Genomic DNA, 17,321 nt, shown 5'->3' on the forward strand with positions numbered 1-17,321 from the left:
GAGCGAGGAGCTGATTTGGAGGAACTATTACAGATGCACGCTCAGATCTGCTCTGGGCAGTGGATATTTTTGCAGCACAGGCCCCATCTCCTGTAGCGCCCCCCTCCCCGCCAGTGCTTTTATTTCCCTAAACTACAAAAGCCGCCTGCGGTGAGGACGCGGCCCCGCGGTCCTCACAGGCAGCCCCCGAGCGGGGCGGGACAGCGCCGCCGCTGAGCCGCCGCGGGAACTACGGCTCCCACCAAGCGCCGCGGCATAAGGCCCGTTGTTCGCGCCGCCATCTTTGTGCGGGGCTGGCGGCGGCGGCCGCCATCTTTGGTTGGGGCATCACACCCGCTGCCCGCGCCCGCCGGCGGTGCCGGCGCATGCGCAGGGCCGTGCTCGCGGTGGTGGCGGTATGGGGCGGGCGGCGCTGGCCCTGTGGGCTCTGGCGGCGGTAGCCGTACTCTGGCGGCTGGAGCCCGCCGCGGCGGGGGGACCGGCAGGTGAGCGGTCGCCCGGGTATGAGGGAGTTGCTGGGGGGGCGTGGGGGACACGGAACGGGTCGCGGCTTCGCGGCCGATGGCGAGGGTCGGTGGCACGGGCGGGAGCCCGCCCCTGCTGTGAGGATGCCGGGGGACTCTCGCCTCCTCCTCCGGTCGGGCAGCTGCCCCCCCACCCTGTGAAGGCCCCTCGGCTGAGAGGGAAGCCGGGAGGAGCTTGAGAGACTTTCAAGGAGAAGCGGAGGCTTCTGCCCGCTTCCCCTTCAGCCCCGGGGCCATTCATAGGGTGCCCGACCCGCTGCCCCATCGCCGGCCCCCCTCATCTGGGTGGTCCCGCCGTGGTCGCAGCTGGGCTCCTCTTGGCCGTGCGGCTCTTCTTTCCTTGCTCTAGGCTCGCACTAGTTGAGCTGCGTGGACTGGGGCAGTACCGGCGTGTGTTGTGGGGCCGTGGTGCATTGCTATTGCAATCCTGTTCAGCTCCCACTAGTTGCTGTGGTATTGATTCCTTTACTTTTCCTTCCTGTGTATTTTAGATGTCAAATGGAAAGCAATAATTGACCAAATTAAGAAAGCTGTGGAAGTCTATGAGCCCTGTGTAAAGGAGAATTGCAGCTGTCACCAAAGGTGAGAAACTGGTTTCCTTTTGGCTGCACAGGGCTCTGGCCATGAGAGGGAATACTTTTTCCAGTGCTGATGGATGGGAATTAGCTAAAGAATATTTGGGCTCTAAAGTGTCACATCTGCAGCTGTCATAAGTCACGGTGCTTGCAAGAGGGGGGTTATTAATGGCACTGTGTGAAGCAGGTTGGCCTTCATAGTTCCAGTAGGAGGTGTGTCCACCTGCAAACTGACCGCTCTCCTTGTTGTCCTCTGTCGCTGAACAACAAACACTGTTATTAACAACAGGTAGTTAAACAGCTATCGGTGAGTTGTGTATTCAGAAACATTATCGGCAGTACAACAGAGAAACATCAACACTAAATGCTGAGATGTTAATAAATACCCGCCAATTTCTAAATACCTTTCTGCAACAAATCCCAGGAAATTCTGTTCCTCTACACACACAAACATAGGTGCACAGTTGTGTGCACCCCCGAGAGAGGGACCTGTGGGGTCTGGTCGATGGCAAGTTGAACGTGAGCCAACAGTTGTGCCCTGGCAGCCAAGAGGGCCAACTGTGTCCTGGGGTGCGTCAAGCCCTGCATCGCAGCCAGCTGAGGGAGGGGATTGTCCCGCTTGACTCTGCGCTGGTGCGGCTTCACCTCGAGTACTGTATGCAGTTTTGGGCGCCACAGTACATGAAGGATACAAAGCTACTAGAGAGTGTCCAGAGGAGGGCCATGAAGTTGGTGAAGGGTTTAGAGGGGAAACCATATGAGGAGCAGCTGAAGTCACTTGGTTTGTTCAGCCTGGAGGAGACTGAGGGCGGACCTCATCATGGTCTACAGCATCCTCACAAGGGGAGGAGGAGGGGCAGGTGCTGGTCTCTCCTCTCTGGTGACCAATGATAGGACCCAAGGGAATGGCAGGAAGATGGGCCAGGGGAGGGTTAGGTTGGATATTAGGAAAAGGTTCTTCACCCAGAGGGTGGTGGACCACTGGAACAGGCTCCCCAGGGAGGCAGTCATGGCACCAAGCCTGATGCTATTCAAGAAGCACGTGGACAGTGCCCTCAGGCACATGGTATGAATTTGGGGCTGTCCTGTGCAGGGACAGGAGTTGGACTTGATGATCCTTGTGGGTCCCTTCCAACTGAGGACATTCTATGATTCTATGACCTCAAATGTGATTACACTATAAACCCATATGCAGTTGTGATATTTCTGTGTTAACAATCCACTTCTGCCTTCTCTCTCGGCGCAATGTTGCTAACAACTCTTTCTCATGGGCTTTTAAATGTAGAAGAAACCAAGTATGTGCAAAATGTTTTAAAATAGTCTCAATTAAGAAAGGTTGTTAGAGAACAGAGATCCATTTGGTGTGGTAGCTTCTTGTGCTTTGCTCACTCCCTGTGCTTGGACAGGGCTTCCCGTGGAAGAGGAGAGAATTGGCGGAGTACTCTTTCTAGGTAGTTTAGCTCACTGCTTGTGAGAACTGGAGTGGCAGTGGATATTTAACTACCTGATTTTCACGTGACCAAAGTGTGATCCAAGAGGAGCTCATTCAGGAAGACCCAAGTCCTGTTTGATTTTTTATAACTATGGAGTGTTATGCAAAATGCCAGCACTGTGCATAATCTTCCTACAGTGATATAGTGCAGTGACCTAGAGACTTATATGTGGATGCAAGACCATTGTAGGCAGTACAAGTGTAGACATAGCCAAACCCAACTTCCCATCTGCTCCCACTGGTAGAGCATGACTTCAGCATGGAGAATATTACAGGTGTGTAGGTCATCACTGTTATGTAGGTAGGGACTGTGAGACGGGGTTTTTCTGATATCTTTAAGCAATTTATATTTAAAGGGGAAGAGGGAATAGAGGGAAGACTCAAAATATTCTTTTGTCCATAGGATTTGGATTCCAAATGGAGAAACACAGATGCCCAACTTTAAGCCTCCTCTTTAAAGAAATACCAGATGTGTTCACTCATTTTGGGGGTGAGAAGAGTGCTATATGGGCTTTTAATATCAGATGAGTCGTGTTGGGCAACTCTTTGTACACTCTGTTTGGAGTTTTTGATCTTCATTGTTCTTGAAATATGAATGGGGAAAAGTCTCTTCTAGTTTAGCCTTCCAGTCTTTTTCCTCAGTTCCAATTCAGATAAAGCCTAGACATCTCCTAATCTTTAAACATACGCTCCACCATCTCCTGACCACCTTTGGGAAGAACACGTTCCCGAGTGGTTACAACCTCCAAACCTGCTTTCAGAACATGATAGGCAATAGTAACATGAAGTTATGGTTGCTGTGGGTCTTGAAACCTAGTTTTCACTAAAGCAGTGGTTTATTTCAGGGTTGTTGAGGAGTTACAAATGAATCCAGGAAGGTAATACAGCATATATGCTAGGAGAAACTCGGTTCATCTTGATAGCTGATTTGGAAGTATATAAATATGCAGCAGAATGCTGAAAGCCAGTACTTTTCCCCATATAACAGATTTTACTTGTGTCTAGTCTTCTGTGACTCGGTGGCCAATGAATTAAGGTCCTACCCATTTGTTGCTACCTTGCATTTGTCACTTAGGTTACAATTACATGGATGTGCCACAAAACTTCAACTTTCTTCCTGTTCTCAAGCTTATTATGTTTGCGTCCCTGCCAGACTGCTTATCTTGTGGTCAACGGCAATTCTTATGTAGTCTTACCGTTTTCTACCTGATGATGAAATAGAAGAATTCTGGAGGTTGGAGGGGACCTCTTGAGATCATGAGGTCAAATACGTCTGCTCATACAGGGTTGCCCAGACTGTATCCAGTCGGGTTTTGAATATCTCGGGATAGAGATTCCACCACATCTCTGGGCAACCTCTGCCACCATTTGACTACTCTCACAGTGGGATCACCCCTACAGTCTTATATTAAACCAAAGCATTGATGCAGTGTCTACCAAAAAGTGGGGAGGATGTCTCCGCGGCTGTTAAAATCTGGCAGGGTTCGATAACTGCTCCAAGGAGTTCAATCTGGGGTCCTTTTAGACTAAATTTATATAAACAGCATCCTCCTCCTGTGTCTTCTTACATACGTTAGGTTTATGTTTTCATACTGCATTCCTGGAGCTCACTGGTGATGTGCAGATGTCACAGCACACATGCTGCATAGGCCTCTCCTCCTGGGCTGGTTTTCACCACACAGAGCATTATTTGGTGCTGCTGCTCCTTGGAACTAGACTCTTACCTTCTTTTTTTTATGTCTAAGTAGCATCACATTGTGTGAGGAGTTTGGTCCTGTTGTGGATCATCATTCATGGAAGGCCAGAGCACGAGCTTTGCAACCCAAAGGTTAAGTGAACTGAAGGCTTTTACCCATAACCTGCCAGGGATGTAAGGTGCTTTCTGGGAAAGTAACTGGAGTTGTCGATGTTGATTTAGCCTCAGAGTCCTGTACTGGGCTTTCTGTTTGGGCAAACAACACACAGGTATTCAAAGAGTCTGCTTGGACCTGTGAGTCTCTGCATAACAGCTCTTCCAAGTGACTTAAATTCTCCGTGATGCCACATGTAGCAGAGCTCCTGGAAGCTACATGGAGCTTGTTTTAGCTAGAAGTCTGTTTTGTATACTGCAGCAATTTAATGTACAGTATTCTCCCTATTGTACACAGTAATGGCTGATTGTTTTGTTTCAGTGTCTGGAAGCAGGACCTGGCTCCTTTTCGAGGTGGCATTTCCAAGGACATGATATCAGATGTGGTGAGCCGGAAGCTGGGGACACACTACCAAATCATTAAGAACAAATTGTTCCGTGAGCAGGACTGCTTGTTCCCTGCAAGGTAAGAGCTGTGCAGATGATCTCATCTTCCTAGCTGGGACACAGGAGTACTTTCAGCTCTGCCAGGTTGAAAGTCGTTGAGTACAGTGGTATTTCAAAGGTCTGAATTCCTTATCAGAGCAGAAGCCTAGAAAATTATGTATGAAGCTTAAATGTAGCAAGAGGCAAGTGTCATTGTTGCACTTCAGTGTACAAAGGGTGGGTTGGTTGGTTGTGGGATTCAGAGCTGCAGACAAGGCAAGATTTAGCAGGATGGGTTACTTCACTGGTGTCTGTACTGTACTCAGGTTAAGAGGCTGCTATAGGCAGTTCGCGGCATGCATCATGGTATGGCTGAGGCTCACCATCTCTTCTGCTCCTTCACAAAGAGAGACTGCAGGATTGTGCTGTCTCCTTATAGTTCTTTGCTGTATGTCATTTCTCCACAGATGCAGTGGAGTTGAGCACTTCCTTCTGGGGATCATCAACCGCCTCCCTGACATGGAAATGGTGATCAATGTGCGAGACTACCCCCAGGTCCCCAAGTGGATGAAACCCATTATCCCAGTCTTCTCCTTCAGTAAGGTGCGCACACCTTTAAAAGCTGAGCATTTCTGAAAAGTGCATGGGAACATATTTTTGAGGACGGTTCCCCACACAGGTTTTCTGTGCATCAAAATTGCTTGCTCTTTGTCTTTGCTTTTGCTTCCAGTTTTCTGGCAGACAGACTTGCAGATGTATTCAACAGAACAGTGTTTCTCCTCATTAGCTTCTCTTCCAGGTCAAAAAATGTACCTCTGCCACAGCGGAATGATGCACAGCTGGATGGGATATGTGCCAGCATAGCTGTCAGTTACTACAATGCCTCTGTTAAAATTGTAGCTGTAGTTTATCAGCGTTGTTAAGGGTTTTTCATTATCGGTCAGCTGTCATACAATTAATCTCATTTAATATGAATATTTTAGTCCTCTTTTTTTGGTACCACAGATAAGTGTTTCTTACCTTCTTTTCTGTAATATTACTGTCTCCTGTGAACCCTTTTCCCCTTGAATCCCTTCACCTCCAAACACGCACACAAACGCAGAGGTGCACACACAGAGGCATTCATTCTCTGCATCTCTGTTCCCAGACTGGAGAGCCCTCCCATATGCTTTCCTGCCTCTCCCATTGTTAAACCTGATGGTGACATAGTGTCTCATCCTTTCCAGAAAAATACCATACACCTCAAGCTTCAGCTACTCTTGCTTTGCCTTAGTGTATGCCCAACATGCCCAAACTCTGCACCCTCACTTACCTAATCCTGGTCATGATCCTGTCCTTGGCTGAAGGCCAGCAGAGAGTAAGATGCAAAAAGAAGCAATAAACTGTTTGCTTTTGCTAGTTCAGGCCCTATTCTGTTTTGGCTAACTTGTAGCATCTTACCCAGGTCTTCAGCTCATGCAATCTGAACCCTAATATGGTCCGTAACTATTGCCTAGTCCACAGCCATCCTAAAACTCTCTCTAGAATTTCAGTACAGCATTGCAGGCACTGTCATGCAAGAACCACGTTTGTTGCCAGGTGTAGTATTAAAGCTAGCTGTCATACCCCATGACCATTGCACAGGCTTAACTCTAGCCAGCAGAACCCAAACTGATGCCGAGCAGGTTGCAGGAGTTCCATCTTTGCAGCCGTACTCATCGTCCTGCCCCTGGGTGCCTTGCAGGACCCTGCAAGTTCTCTGGTCACCATGGTCTGGTATCTGAGTTGTAACCTCAGCCCTATCCTTAACTGAAATCCAGTGAACTAGACACAACTCATATTTAACCAGTCAGTGTTAGACACTGCTGGAATGAGGAAGGCTCTGGGATGTGTACTAAAACCAAAAGCATAAGGGATTGCAGGATTGTCCTATTCTGCATATCAGAAGGCCCACCCTGAGGTTGTGGTGGAGCTGTCATGGTTTGTTATCAATGTCTGTTTATAGCAAGACTGAGAAAGAGCAGATCGTAGAAGCACACACTCATTTAAGTTGGAAGGGACCTCAGGAGGTCGCATGCTTCAGCACCTTGCTTAGAGCAGGACCAACTAGATCAGGGCTCTCCAGGCTGTGTCCTGCCCAGTTCTGAGCATCCCAGAGGACAGCATCTCCACAGCAAGTGTTTGACCTCCCTCAGAATGAAAACATGTTTGCCGATACCTAATTGGACTTTCCCTTCTTGTAATCAAAGCCTGTTGCCTCTGATTCTGTCTGCACTTCTGAAAAGAGCCTGCCTCCATCTTCTCTGAACTCTCTCATTAGGTAGCAGGAGACAGCATTTAGATTCCCCCAAGCCTTCTCTTCCTGCACATGAACAAACCCATTCCTCAGCGCCCGTTTATATGTCATGTGCATCAACCTCCTAACTACCTTGGTGGCCTTAGACTCTCTCTCTGGTATCTCCAGGTGATAGATGAATAAATTTTATAGGATGTTTATTACTAGTGCAAGGAAGTGGCCTACAGTCTGGTTTCATGAAAGTGTTTAGTCTTACTCAGGTGCTCGTCTTCCCTCTGATAATTTGGGAATTGAAGCATCCAAATAGGAGTGAGGAACTGAAGTTCTTACATGACCTGGGTATTTGTTACAGGGAGTTGTTAAGTGATTTCTAGGAAGGCTGGAATGAACTGAAGTGTTGGAAACCTAAAGGTCTGGGTGTCTATAAGTGCCTCTGTCTTTGAGGAGATAATAACGCCTCTTAACTTATGATCAGTAGACAACATTTGTAGCTACACATAGGTACAAGTCTTTAGAAAGGTGAGTGGAGCTCAGGTCTTCTACTGTTTACTGATCAGCTATATCGTGGATCTCTTCTGTTATTTTCCAACATGAAAGTCCCACGTTGTTGTGCAGCAAGGCATCGCCTTTTTGAAATCACTGAAACATGTCAGTATTGGGTTGTCTTTGTACAAACCTCAGCAGCGCTGTGCTGACCACAAAGCTCTCGTGGCTGCTGATGCAACAGTAACAGAGAAAGCAGACTGAACTCCCACAAGGGATGTTTGTTATTGGTGGGCTCGGTCAGTAAACTGAAGCAGATATTACTCTTATTCTTACATTATTCTCCTTTTTCTAGACACCTGACTACAATGATATCATGTATCCTGCCTGGACGTTTTGGGAAGGAGGACCAGCTGTTTGGCCAATTTACCCAGCCGGTTTAGGGCGCTGGGATCTCATGAGAGAGGACCTCAGAAGGTATGTTTTGGAAATAGTTATGCAGAAGGGGAGGTTTAATGGGAGACAAACTCGCAGTAAAAGCTATCTAGCACTGGGCAGCATTAGGGCAACATTGACGTCTAAGGCCACGCGTCTGTTGGCCTGTGATCTATTCTGCTGCCTCTCATTAACTACATACAGCCTAACTGCTCTATAAGGATTCACTGTGGAAACCTTGGATGATGCAACTAGGGGTTATAATTAGCTTCTCTGTTTCCAGTGCCGTATTAAGGAATGCAGGGGACAAAGTATACACATTCTTCATGCTGTCAGGGCCAGATTAGTATCATTTTTGCTGGGATAGGGTTTGTCAATAAAGCAGCAGTTATCTTTTGCCTGCAGAAATCTCCCTTGACACATGGAAATATTTTCCTTTGTTTCCAACTACTTCTCTAAGAGCTGTGGTTTTTTCACTGCAGGGATGATCCAGGATGTTTGTATAAGCCTCTGGAAGGGTAAAGGAAAGCCTTCTTTAGATCTGCTTTTACTTGAGTATTGTTGTACAATAGAGAAACCTGGAATCATTCCCAAGAATCAAGAGTCCTTACTGGGCTCGAGAGTGACAGAAGACATTTCTGGCTGGGAGTCTTACTTTTGGCAGGATCTTTGACTATTAGCAAAATAAGGGGATGTTTCCCCTGGAGAGGCACAAACAAAGTGTTCAACAGTGGGGGTGAACATGGAAACATAACAAAAAACCCACCTTGGTGTCAATCACTTAACATCGGAATGCAGGGCTGAATGTTTCCCTCTTCGAAATCTGCAGATCTGTGGGACTAATCATAGATGAAGCCTAATGTAATGAAGGTCCAAAGCATTTACTTATCCTTTCTTTCCCAGTGAACCCCACTTGTGTCACTGGGTTGTTACAAGCAGATGCAGAGCTTGACCTGTGCAGATCAGTTTGGGGATCAGGACCTACATGTCAAGCCAGGTGAAACAAGAGAGTGCAACAGAATGTTCCTCAGAGGGAGGCAGGGGACTGCACTGGCAGAAATAACACATGTGAACAGCTGCTTTGAAGGACTCATTCAGATTTAAAACGGAAGTTATTTGGGAAAACAATGAACCCCCGTGTGTTAAATGCAAAATGCTAGGCAGGTTTTTTTTGTTTGTCGTTGTTTGGGGTTTGTTTTTAATGGGAAATGACAGCGGTTAGAAACTAGCCATTTTGCACTACCCATGTTCAGTGAAGTACAGAAAAAAAAAGCAACAATGCAAAAAGTGGATTCAAAGTTTAGGTAAATTTTAATACCCTTAAAGATTTGGTGAGGGGGTTGTGTGTAATTCATTGTTTTGACTGAAAAGCATTCTGAAAAGTAGCTTCTGCCATGTTGCCTTCAACACAATATTCACAGGAAAACCTGTGGACCTGGCTGAGAGTTTTTTCTGCTATAATGAAGAAGGTGATTTCCATCAAAAATGAAGAATAACAAAAAGAGATCATGCTGTGAAAACTGATGAGAGTGCTGTTTCATGGTTATATTAAGTCACTCATTGCCATGTATAAACAATATTTTCAGATCTGCAGAAAAATGGCCATGGATGAAAAAAATCTCTAAAGCATATTTCCGAGGATCCAGGTGAGCATATTTTCCCATAGCAGGGCATTCTACCAAAATACAGAGTGACAGCTGCCTGTACACAGAAACTTCTCTGTCTCCAAGACCTAAACAAATGTAACCCAGGGTGTACTTTTTAAAAGTAAGGAAAGTGAGACATTTTGTCCAGCAGCATTTCACTGTTAGTGATTCTCCATAAGGATTTCCATTTGCAACTAGGTTATTATAATAAGTCTAATATCAGAAACAGAATTCATGATGGATTTGCTACATTATTTCTCAATGAGTAAAACTGTCGCACTAGGAACCAGATTGTTTTGTTCTGTGAAGGGAACTGCAGGTGCATGATACAAATTTAAAGATTTGATACTGATGTGTGTTCTTCTTGCCAGTGTGAATACTTCATTTGCTATGCAAGTGCTCGACAGTGAATCAACAGGTATTCTTGCATTAAATTACCTGAGTGGTGGGGGATGAGAGAGTAGATTTTTGCCCTCTCCCCTGTGACAGTTTGAAAACAATGTTAACCCCTACTCCTTTTTGTTCCTCCTCCATCCCCAGTAGGGTTGGATTTGATATCTTACTAGGTAGGCTCAAGAGATTGAGGAGTGAGTCTCAGGGGTGTCATAGCCTTGCTTATCAGTAGTGTTTCAGTGTCAGAGGGATCAAGTGCTGAAGATGCTTAACATCTCTTGGCTCTCTCTCTGACTTAGAAGGGAGTTAAATATTTTGGCACCCATCAGGATAAGGCCTGAAGGAAGCATCATCTCTGCTGACTTGTCCTGGGAATTGCTTAAATAATACTATTAAATATTTAGGATGTGAAATAAAAAAGCGTAGCCTCAAATGATTTTGGTACACATAACTCATTCTCTTCTGCTAGTATGCCCGGGGACAGGAATACACTTTATGGTGGGCACTTAGTAATGTTCTGGGGGCACATAGGGAGCCAGCCTCATAAAGAGGCAGTGTCGTGAGTCCTGTAGTTTATCTCCATTGGGTCATGTGGCTTGGCAATTACTGCTAGCATTTCTTTTGCAGAACGAGCCCTGAGAGAGACCCCCTCATTCTGCTGTCCCGAGAACACCCAGAACTTGTTGATGCTGAGTACACTAAAAACCAGGCTTGGAAATCTGAGAAGGTGTGTGGGTGTGTCTGTCTCTTGAATGCGAAGGCCAGAAAGGGTGGTGTTGCAAGTTGGCTTTGATGATTGAGATGCATCTTGTTGGAGTTGTGGGTGATCTTCTAGAGTGGGGGAGGCTTGTACGTCCCTTGATGGCTGCATCTCTCTGATGTATGAAAGAAAGGGGTCTCTGGAGCCTGGCAGGCTGAACACTTTTCTTCCATCTACGCTTTTGTTCAAGGAAACCAGCACACGTAAGAAAATGAACCTGTGCCAATCCCCTCCTCTTCCATCACAACAAAATTAGCCAACTTTTCCCCTTCTAGCCCCAAGCTGCCTGTATGTTGTTGTCAGCCTTTTTAAACCTTTTTCAGTCATGTCCATTTCTTGGTCTTTTTGTTGATAACTCTCTGATAACTGTTGCTGATAACTTTTTAGTTCCATACTTAGTCTACAGTCCAGCTCTCTCCAGACAGTCTTGGCAAATCCCGTTACGCTTGGCTTCACGTAGCCCATTGTCCCAAGCTGTTTTCCATTCTGTAGCTGCCAGCTAAGCATTATCATTTAATGGGTTTGTGCTGGTGTTTGCTTACAGGCAGTGTGTAATTTACTGAACTTTTTTTCTGTCTGAAGGGCTGGGAATTCTTCATAATACTTAAAAAAGCCCACCAGAGAGGGTTTTCTCAGAAGTGGGAATGGAGGGTTTTGAGACTTCAGCTTTGTTTCCAGCTGAGAAGGAAAACAAATATGAAATCACCATGTAAAGCTTACTGATTTTTTTTTAATTATCTTTATTTTTAAGGACACCTTAGGAAAGCCTCCTGCAAAGGAAGTTCCACTGGTTGATCACTGCAAATACAAGTAAGACTTTCAATCAGTAAAGCTGTTCAAGGGCTGTAAGTTATTTTTATTAATTTTAGTTTAAGATCTAACTGCAGCAACCAGCTCCATGCAGACAAGAAAGCTTGTTAACAGACTTAAGGCAATCGAAAGTTTGGGAGTTTAGCATGGCCACCTTCAGTGTCAGCTTTCCCCATCAGGTCAGGATGCCCCAAAGTGCTTTGGGGCAAGTAGAGGTCTTAGATCGCTAATAGACATATAGATTAGAAATCTAATTTTAATCAAAAAAGGCTTTCTATCAATTTTTTTTTATATACCTGTACCAAGGTGTGTGTTCAAAATTATTTTTTCGGTGCTACAGTGATTGCATTACTGTCCTCAAAGACATAGGGGGAACTAAACAATCATGTCTTCATACGCATACTGCAGCAAGCATTGCCACTGGATGTATACAGTAAAAGGGAGAACCTGAAATATGATTGAGCAATATAGTATTGATTCATACTTTGTATGTTGTTTGGCAGAACGTGGTTCTGATTTACAAAGGTGTTTATTTTTTAACTACTTTAGGGAGAGGGTTTTGGTGTAATATTCTTGTGGGTTTGATGTGTATGCACTTGTATGTCTGATGTTGTCCTTTTGCTTTAGAATTACCTATTTATGATTCTACCAGCTAGAATCTGCGGATAGAAGAACTCAGTCATTTGGCTGGATCTGTGTTTTTGTGCAAATTTGTTGACTTGTCTCATTTTATATTTAGCTAGACTGCTGCCCAGATTTCTCCCTTCTGTTACTTGTAGACTTTCCAACTCCTGATGCCTCCCAAGCCCCTCATACAGTACAGGCTGAGACATCCTCATGCACTTTTGTCACAGCCCAGGGTCTGCTAGGGTCAACATGAACTTCTCACTGCTTCCTTCAGTGCAGGTGCTATAGCAGGCTGTCTGAGGGCAGCCCTCGATGGCTTAGCTGAGGACAGGGATGGTGGGAGCTGCGTCTGGAATTAGACAGGGCCATTTCCTTGCTTCCAGACTGCTGTTCTTCTTACATCTTTACATGTATTTGTTGAGTTCCTGATACAATAAGCTCCTTATCCCTGCCTTGGACTCCTAAGTAATACAAAGAATGCAGAATAATTTCAGATTTACTCCTTGTCACTTAGTGCTCAACTAAGTTTAGCTATAATTCCCATCTCACCCTATATATATATATATATATATATAAAATATAGTCCCCATCTCGCCCAAAATAGCTTAATTAAAGGAAGAACACCCTTCCCCCAAAATGTTTGACTTCAAAGATTAGTTGTATGTGCTTTGGGGTTTTACCCACAGGAAAAACAGTTTTCAATATAATTGGAGATTTGTGGGTTTAAAAAAGCAAGCAAGCAAACATCCCTGTGAGATACAGTTTGCTAAGAGAAATCTCAGCCCCCCCCGCCTCCTCCCCCAGTCAAGCCCACTTTAATAACTTGGCAGAAAAAACTGAAAACAAAATTGTGGATTCTTTGTTATCTGCAAAGTCCATCTGTTGTGCGCTAGCCCGTTTAACCTCCTAGGGTTGCATTCCCAAGTTAATATGAAACAATTAGATTCAGATTAAAGCAGGGTCCCAGAAGAAAAAAGAAGAACAAAAATCCAACTGAGATAGATGTGGCAAAGCAGAACAATGAACAGAAAAGCTCACTTGCAAGACAACAGAGAACTGGGAAAAAGCTCCTTGTGGTACAGAGTCTCTAAAGTGTAGAGTCAGAGAATCAACACCATGTTGTGACCTTCCATGCCTCATTGGCAGTTGACCATGAGGCCTCATCTGGTTTGTCGCAGGTGGGTGTCTTTATCAGAGGTAAAGCAGCATGCCTTGCTTTCCTCCCTCTGCTTTGGCTGGCAGCAGAAACTCACCTAGCACATCCTTCACTTAAGCTCACCTCTCCCGTGAGGAGCTTCAAATAAATGTCTCCCCTTTGTTTTAGCAATGGGTTGTTGGCTCAGTGTGAGGGAGCCCCCCAGCTGCTCCTGTGAGGGAAGGCCAACTGCTGCTTGGAGCCCAGTTTCTTAGTGCGTTTCCTCACAAAGTGCCAGGTGTAATCAGGCCCCTCTCTGTGCTTCTCTCTTTAAAGGTATCTGTTTAATTTTCGGGGAGTGGCTGCCAGTTTCCGGTTGAAACACCTTTTCTTGTGCGGTTCGCTCGTCTTTCACGTTGGAGAAGAGTGGTTGGAGTTCTTCTACCCCCAGCTGAAGCCTTGGGTCCACTACATCCCAGTCCGATCAGATCTCTCCAACGTCAGGTGGGAGACCCCAGGTGCACTTAGTGGAGCATTGCATGCCACAGGAAAATCCTGCTGTGTTCGGGAAAGCGGTTTGGTTTGTGTTACAGGAAGAGGTGCCTCTGCTCCTAGGCATCAGGGAGAGGCTCTTGGAGGTCGTCTTCTTTTCTCTTTATTACTGGCCCCAAAGAAGTCTTTGCTCATATTACTCAGAGAGCGCAGTTTCGTTGGGGTACAGAGGTCTGTCACCCTCACTGAAGTCACCAGGCACTAGGCACTTATATTTGCAAGTGGGCCCTGCAGCACAGGTAAGGAAAAGAGGAACATATCACTGGGCCAAAAATGTGTTAGCTCCCGGATTTCAGCATGCCGTCCAGAACGGGTACAGAACAACTGAGAACGGCAGGTTTCTTCTGTGCTCTGAAGTTTGGCTAAGGGACAACGTTCTCCATTGAGCTAGTTGTTTCATAGCCTTTTTTTTTTTGTCTCCATTTTAGGGAGCTCTTGCAATTTGTAAAGGAAAACGATGCCATAGCGCAAGAAATTTCAGAGAGGTAAGTGGTGTGTCCTTTCTGGCTATCAGGCAGTGTTCTTCCAAAGCATTTTCTGAGGCAGCTTTTGAAGGGTTTACCTATCAAAGACAGCCTTGTGTTAATAGGGTGCAGTATAACTGGTATTCTGCGGTAACAGCAGGAGGGTTGGAGAACTCATAACAAGCAGGGGGAACGGGAGAACAAGATCATATGCTTAGGTCTTTGGTTCAGATGTGACCCATGTCAGGAACCCCACTGAAAGCTGTTGGAAGTCAGGAGCTTTCGTCTCAGTATGAGGTGAGTTGACCCCTGGGAACTGCGTCTGCCATAGAAGCGCTCTGTATCCAGGCTGGCAGCGACTGCCTTGTGAAGCAGCGTGCATCGGCGCTGCTCAGGCTGTATCTGATATTTATTATCCCAGATAACAAATACCATCTTGAGGACAACAAAAGCACTGCAACTGTCAGAGCTGTGAGTGTGAAAGAAAAGTGTGAAATTAAAATAGACGGTACAGAGCAGTGCATGTTGTTTCTCATTTGAAACATGGGAGAGTGAAAGTTGATATATGTACAGAACAAAACCAAAGACTCTTGTAGGAACTGGAAATTGGTTCTGACTGTGCCTTGTGTGTCTCTAGGGGACGCCAATTCATCACAGAGCACTTGCAGATGGAGGATGTCTCTTGCTACTGGGAGCATCTGCTGTCTGAATATTCCCAAGCCTTGACTTACAAAGTGAAAAGGAGGAAGAGCTACAGCGAGATCACATCTGAATGGCTGAAAACAGAACTGTAGAGACTTCTCTGGTTTTTTTTTTTCTTCAGCTCAAACTGATCTCTGTGGAAACCTGAAGATCAGTGTATCTTCTTTCTTGTTCTGACTTCTTACCCTTTACACTAGAGCTACAGGGAACAGCAATAGGCAAACTTTGAAATCGGTCCCTCACAGTGGGACCTGGTTATACTGTTGCCATAAGATCATCAAGTAGAATGTTAGATTGTGGCTATTTAACAGGATGGTTATGCGGGAAGAGGTTTGTTAGCATTTGGGGCTTAGTTACTACCTGTCTCAGAGTGATCCTAAATCCTATTCAGCCAATGAGAAGCCTTTCTGTTTATTGGACATTTTACCAAGCCCTCTGCACTCCTGCGCAAGGCATGCAGACTGTCAGCTATGCGCAGCTGGGAGATACGTCCCCCTTTTTTTGCAGATAGTCAATGTTTTCTCACCCTTGCGATAGCGCTTGGGATATTAGGTGTTCTCTGACAGAAGCAGGTACTGGGATTTCGAGTAACCTTTCTAGATAGCTTACAGCTTAGTTTTCTGACGTTTATGTCAGGTTTTTAAACAAGTTGATGGTCAGGCTGTGATGTGCCACTGAAAGGACGAATGATCCTCGCATACTTAAAACTACCTACCTCACGGGGGAGCAGCCAGTGATGATGATGCCGCAGTGCTAAGCCTGAGTAGCAGGCAGCCAAGCAGTTGGCAACCAAGATAAAGACGGCTTACCCTCTGACGGGTGAGCTGGGTGCCCGCACAGCCACACAGAGCTGAGCACCTATTACCAAGCTCTCCCCAGTGGCTGGTGGACATCGGTAAGAACGCAGAGAAAGTGTGTGCAGAGTTAGATCAGCTCTTCTTTTTTCCAGATGCTCACAGATTCTCTGCTCTGACCCCCTTCTGTAATCTTTCTAGGGTTGTTTTGGGTTGGGTTTTTTTTTTTGGTTGTGTTTTTTTTTTTTTCCCTAGGCTGGTAACACATCTGCTCACTTCAGTATTCATTTTTCTTTCCCATGGCTGTTATGCTCCTTTTCCTGTCTCCTTCAGTCTGGCTGAGGGGATCCCTTCAGCCACCCAGTGGCAGCTACTCCTCACGTTACTTAATTTGAGTTCAGTCAGAGGTTGCCTGTCCTCACTGTATTTATGCCCACTACAGGCTGCTCAGCTCAGAGGGAGTGCGATTTCTGGAATGCCCTCCTCTGGCCCCTGGGCTGAGAGGCCTGGTAGGAAGCAGCATCTCTGGCATCCAGGCAGGTACTCAGAAGAGCATGGGCAGCAGCACAGGATCTCGGGAGGGCTGCCACCTCCCAGGTGAGCACCCTTGATGATAAAGTGGCCTCAAGGGTTAGGAGGCAGGACGGTGGTGGGAGAGAATGATAGTAGTAGCTCACGCTCTCCTCTGCGGTCAGCTTGGATCAGAGAAGACGACACTATGAGGAGCAATAACCCTAAGTGCACCTACAGGTGTATGCGCTTACGAGGAGGCCTTGCAGCACCGCTGAGTCCCGGTATGGGGGTGTAACTGACCTATTGGTCAAGCGCCAGCTGCTGGGGCAGCAGACTGCTTACGCGACCGGCGCCTGGGTTATCCCAGCCTGCAAAGGAAACAAGTCAGGTATTAAAGTAGCCTGGTTTCTGACGAAAAGAACTGTGCCAAGAGTGGAAGGGGTTTTCTGGTTTTGTAGTTGCAGTCAATGGAGAGACAAAGCTCTGAGAAACTGAAACAGCTATGTACAGTATTTTTAAACGATTTTTAATGAAGTGCTTTTGGAATAAAATGAAGTTTTTGTTCGATGCCTTGTTGCTTAATCAGAACTGCAGTGGAAGAGCTGGATAGGGCCCAGCTGTTTCCCCAAAGACAGCGGAGCGTGTCTTTCTGGTTTTTTCTCTTTCGCAGTAACACTGCAACTGTCTCTGCCGCCAGACTCGGTCGGCGGCGGCTGGAAGCTTCCTCTGCCTCATCGCTCCCGGGAAGCGGGGGCTTTTTACTCCGCTCCCTTCTTCCCCGCCCCCTCTTTGTTGCTCGTAGTAGAGCGGGCAAGACCCGCGCCTCCCGCCGCGCCGCGCCCCGCCGGGGGTGCAGGGGGCGCTGC

At 46.3% G+C, this 17,321-nt stretch overlaps 1 protein-coding gene across 1 annotated transcript; it reads left to right on the top strand.

Annotated features, from left to right (window-relative positions):
* Positions 1-329: 329 nt before the first annotated feature.
* POGLUT1 (protein O-glucosyltransferase 1) lies at positions 330-17,022 on the top strand. The gene is made up of 11 exons (XM_075102784.1): positions 330-485; positions 1,016-1,106; positions 4,763-4,906; positions 5,334-5,469; positions 7,980-8,101; positions 9,646-9,705; positions 10,726-10,825; positions 11,610-11,668; positions 13,767-13,934; positions 14,411-14,467; positions 15,084-17,022. Exons 1-11 carry the CDS (start codon positions 398-400, stop codon positions 15,238-15,240), a joined length of 1,182 nt encoding a protein of 393 aa, XP_074958885.1. The 5' UTR covers positions 330-397; the 3' UTR covers positions 15,241-17,022.
* Positions 17,023-17,321: the final 299 nt, after the last annotated feature.

Source organism: Phalacrocorax aristotelis, chromosome 1 (genome assembly GCF_949628215.1).
Source record: "Phalacrocorax aristotelis chromosome 1, bGulAri2.1, whole genome shotgun sequence".
In the NCBI taxonomy this organism is placed as follows: domain Eukaryota; kingdom Metazoa; phylum Chordata; class Aves; order Suliformes; family Phalacrocoracidae; genus Phalacrocorax; species Phalacrocorax aristotelis.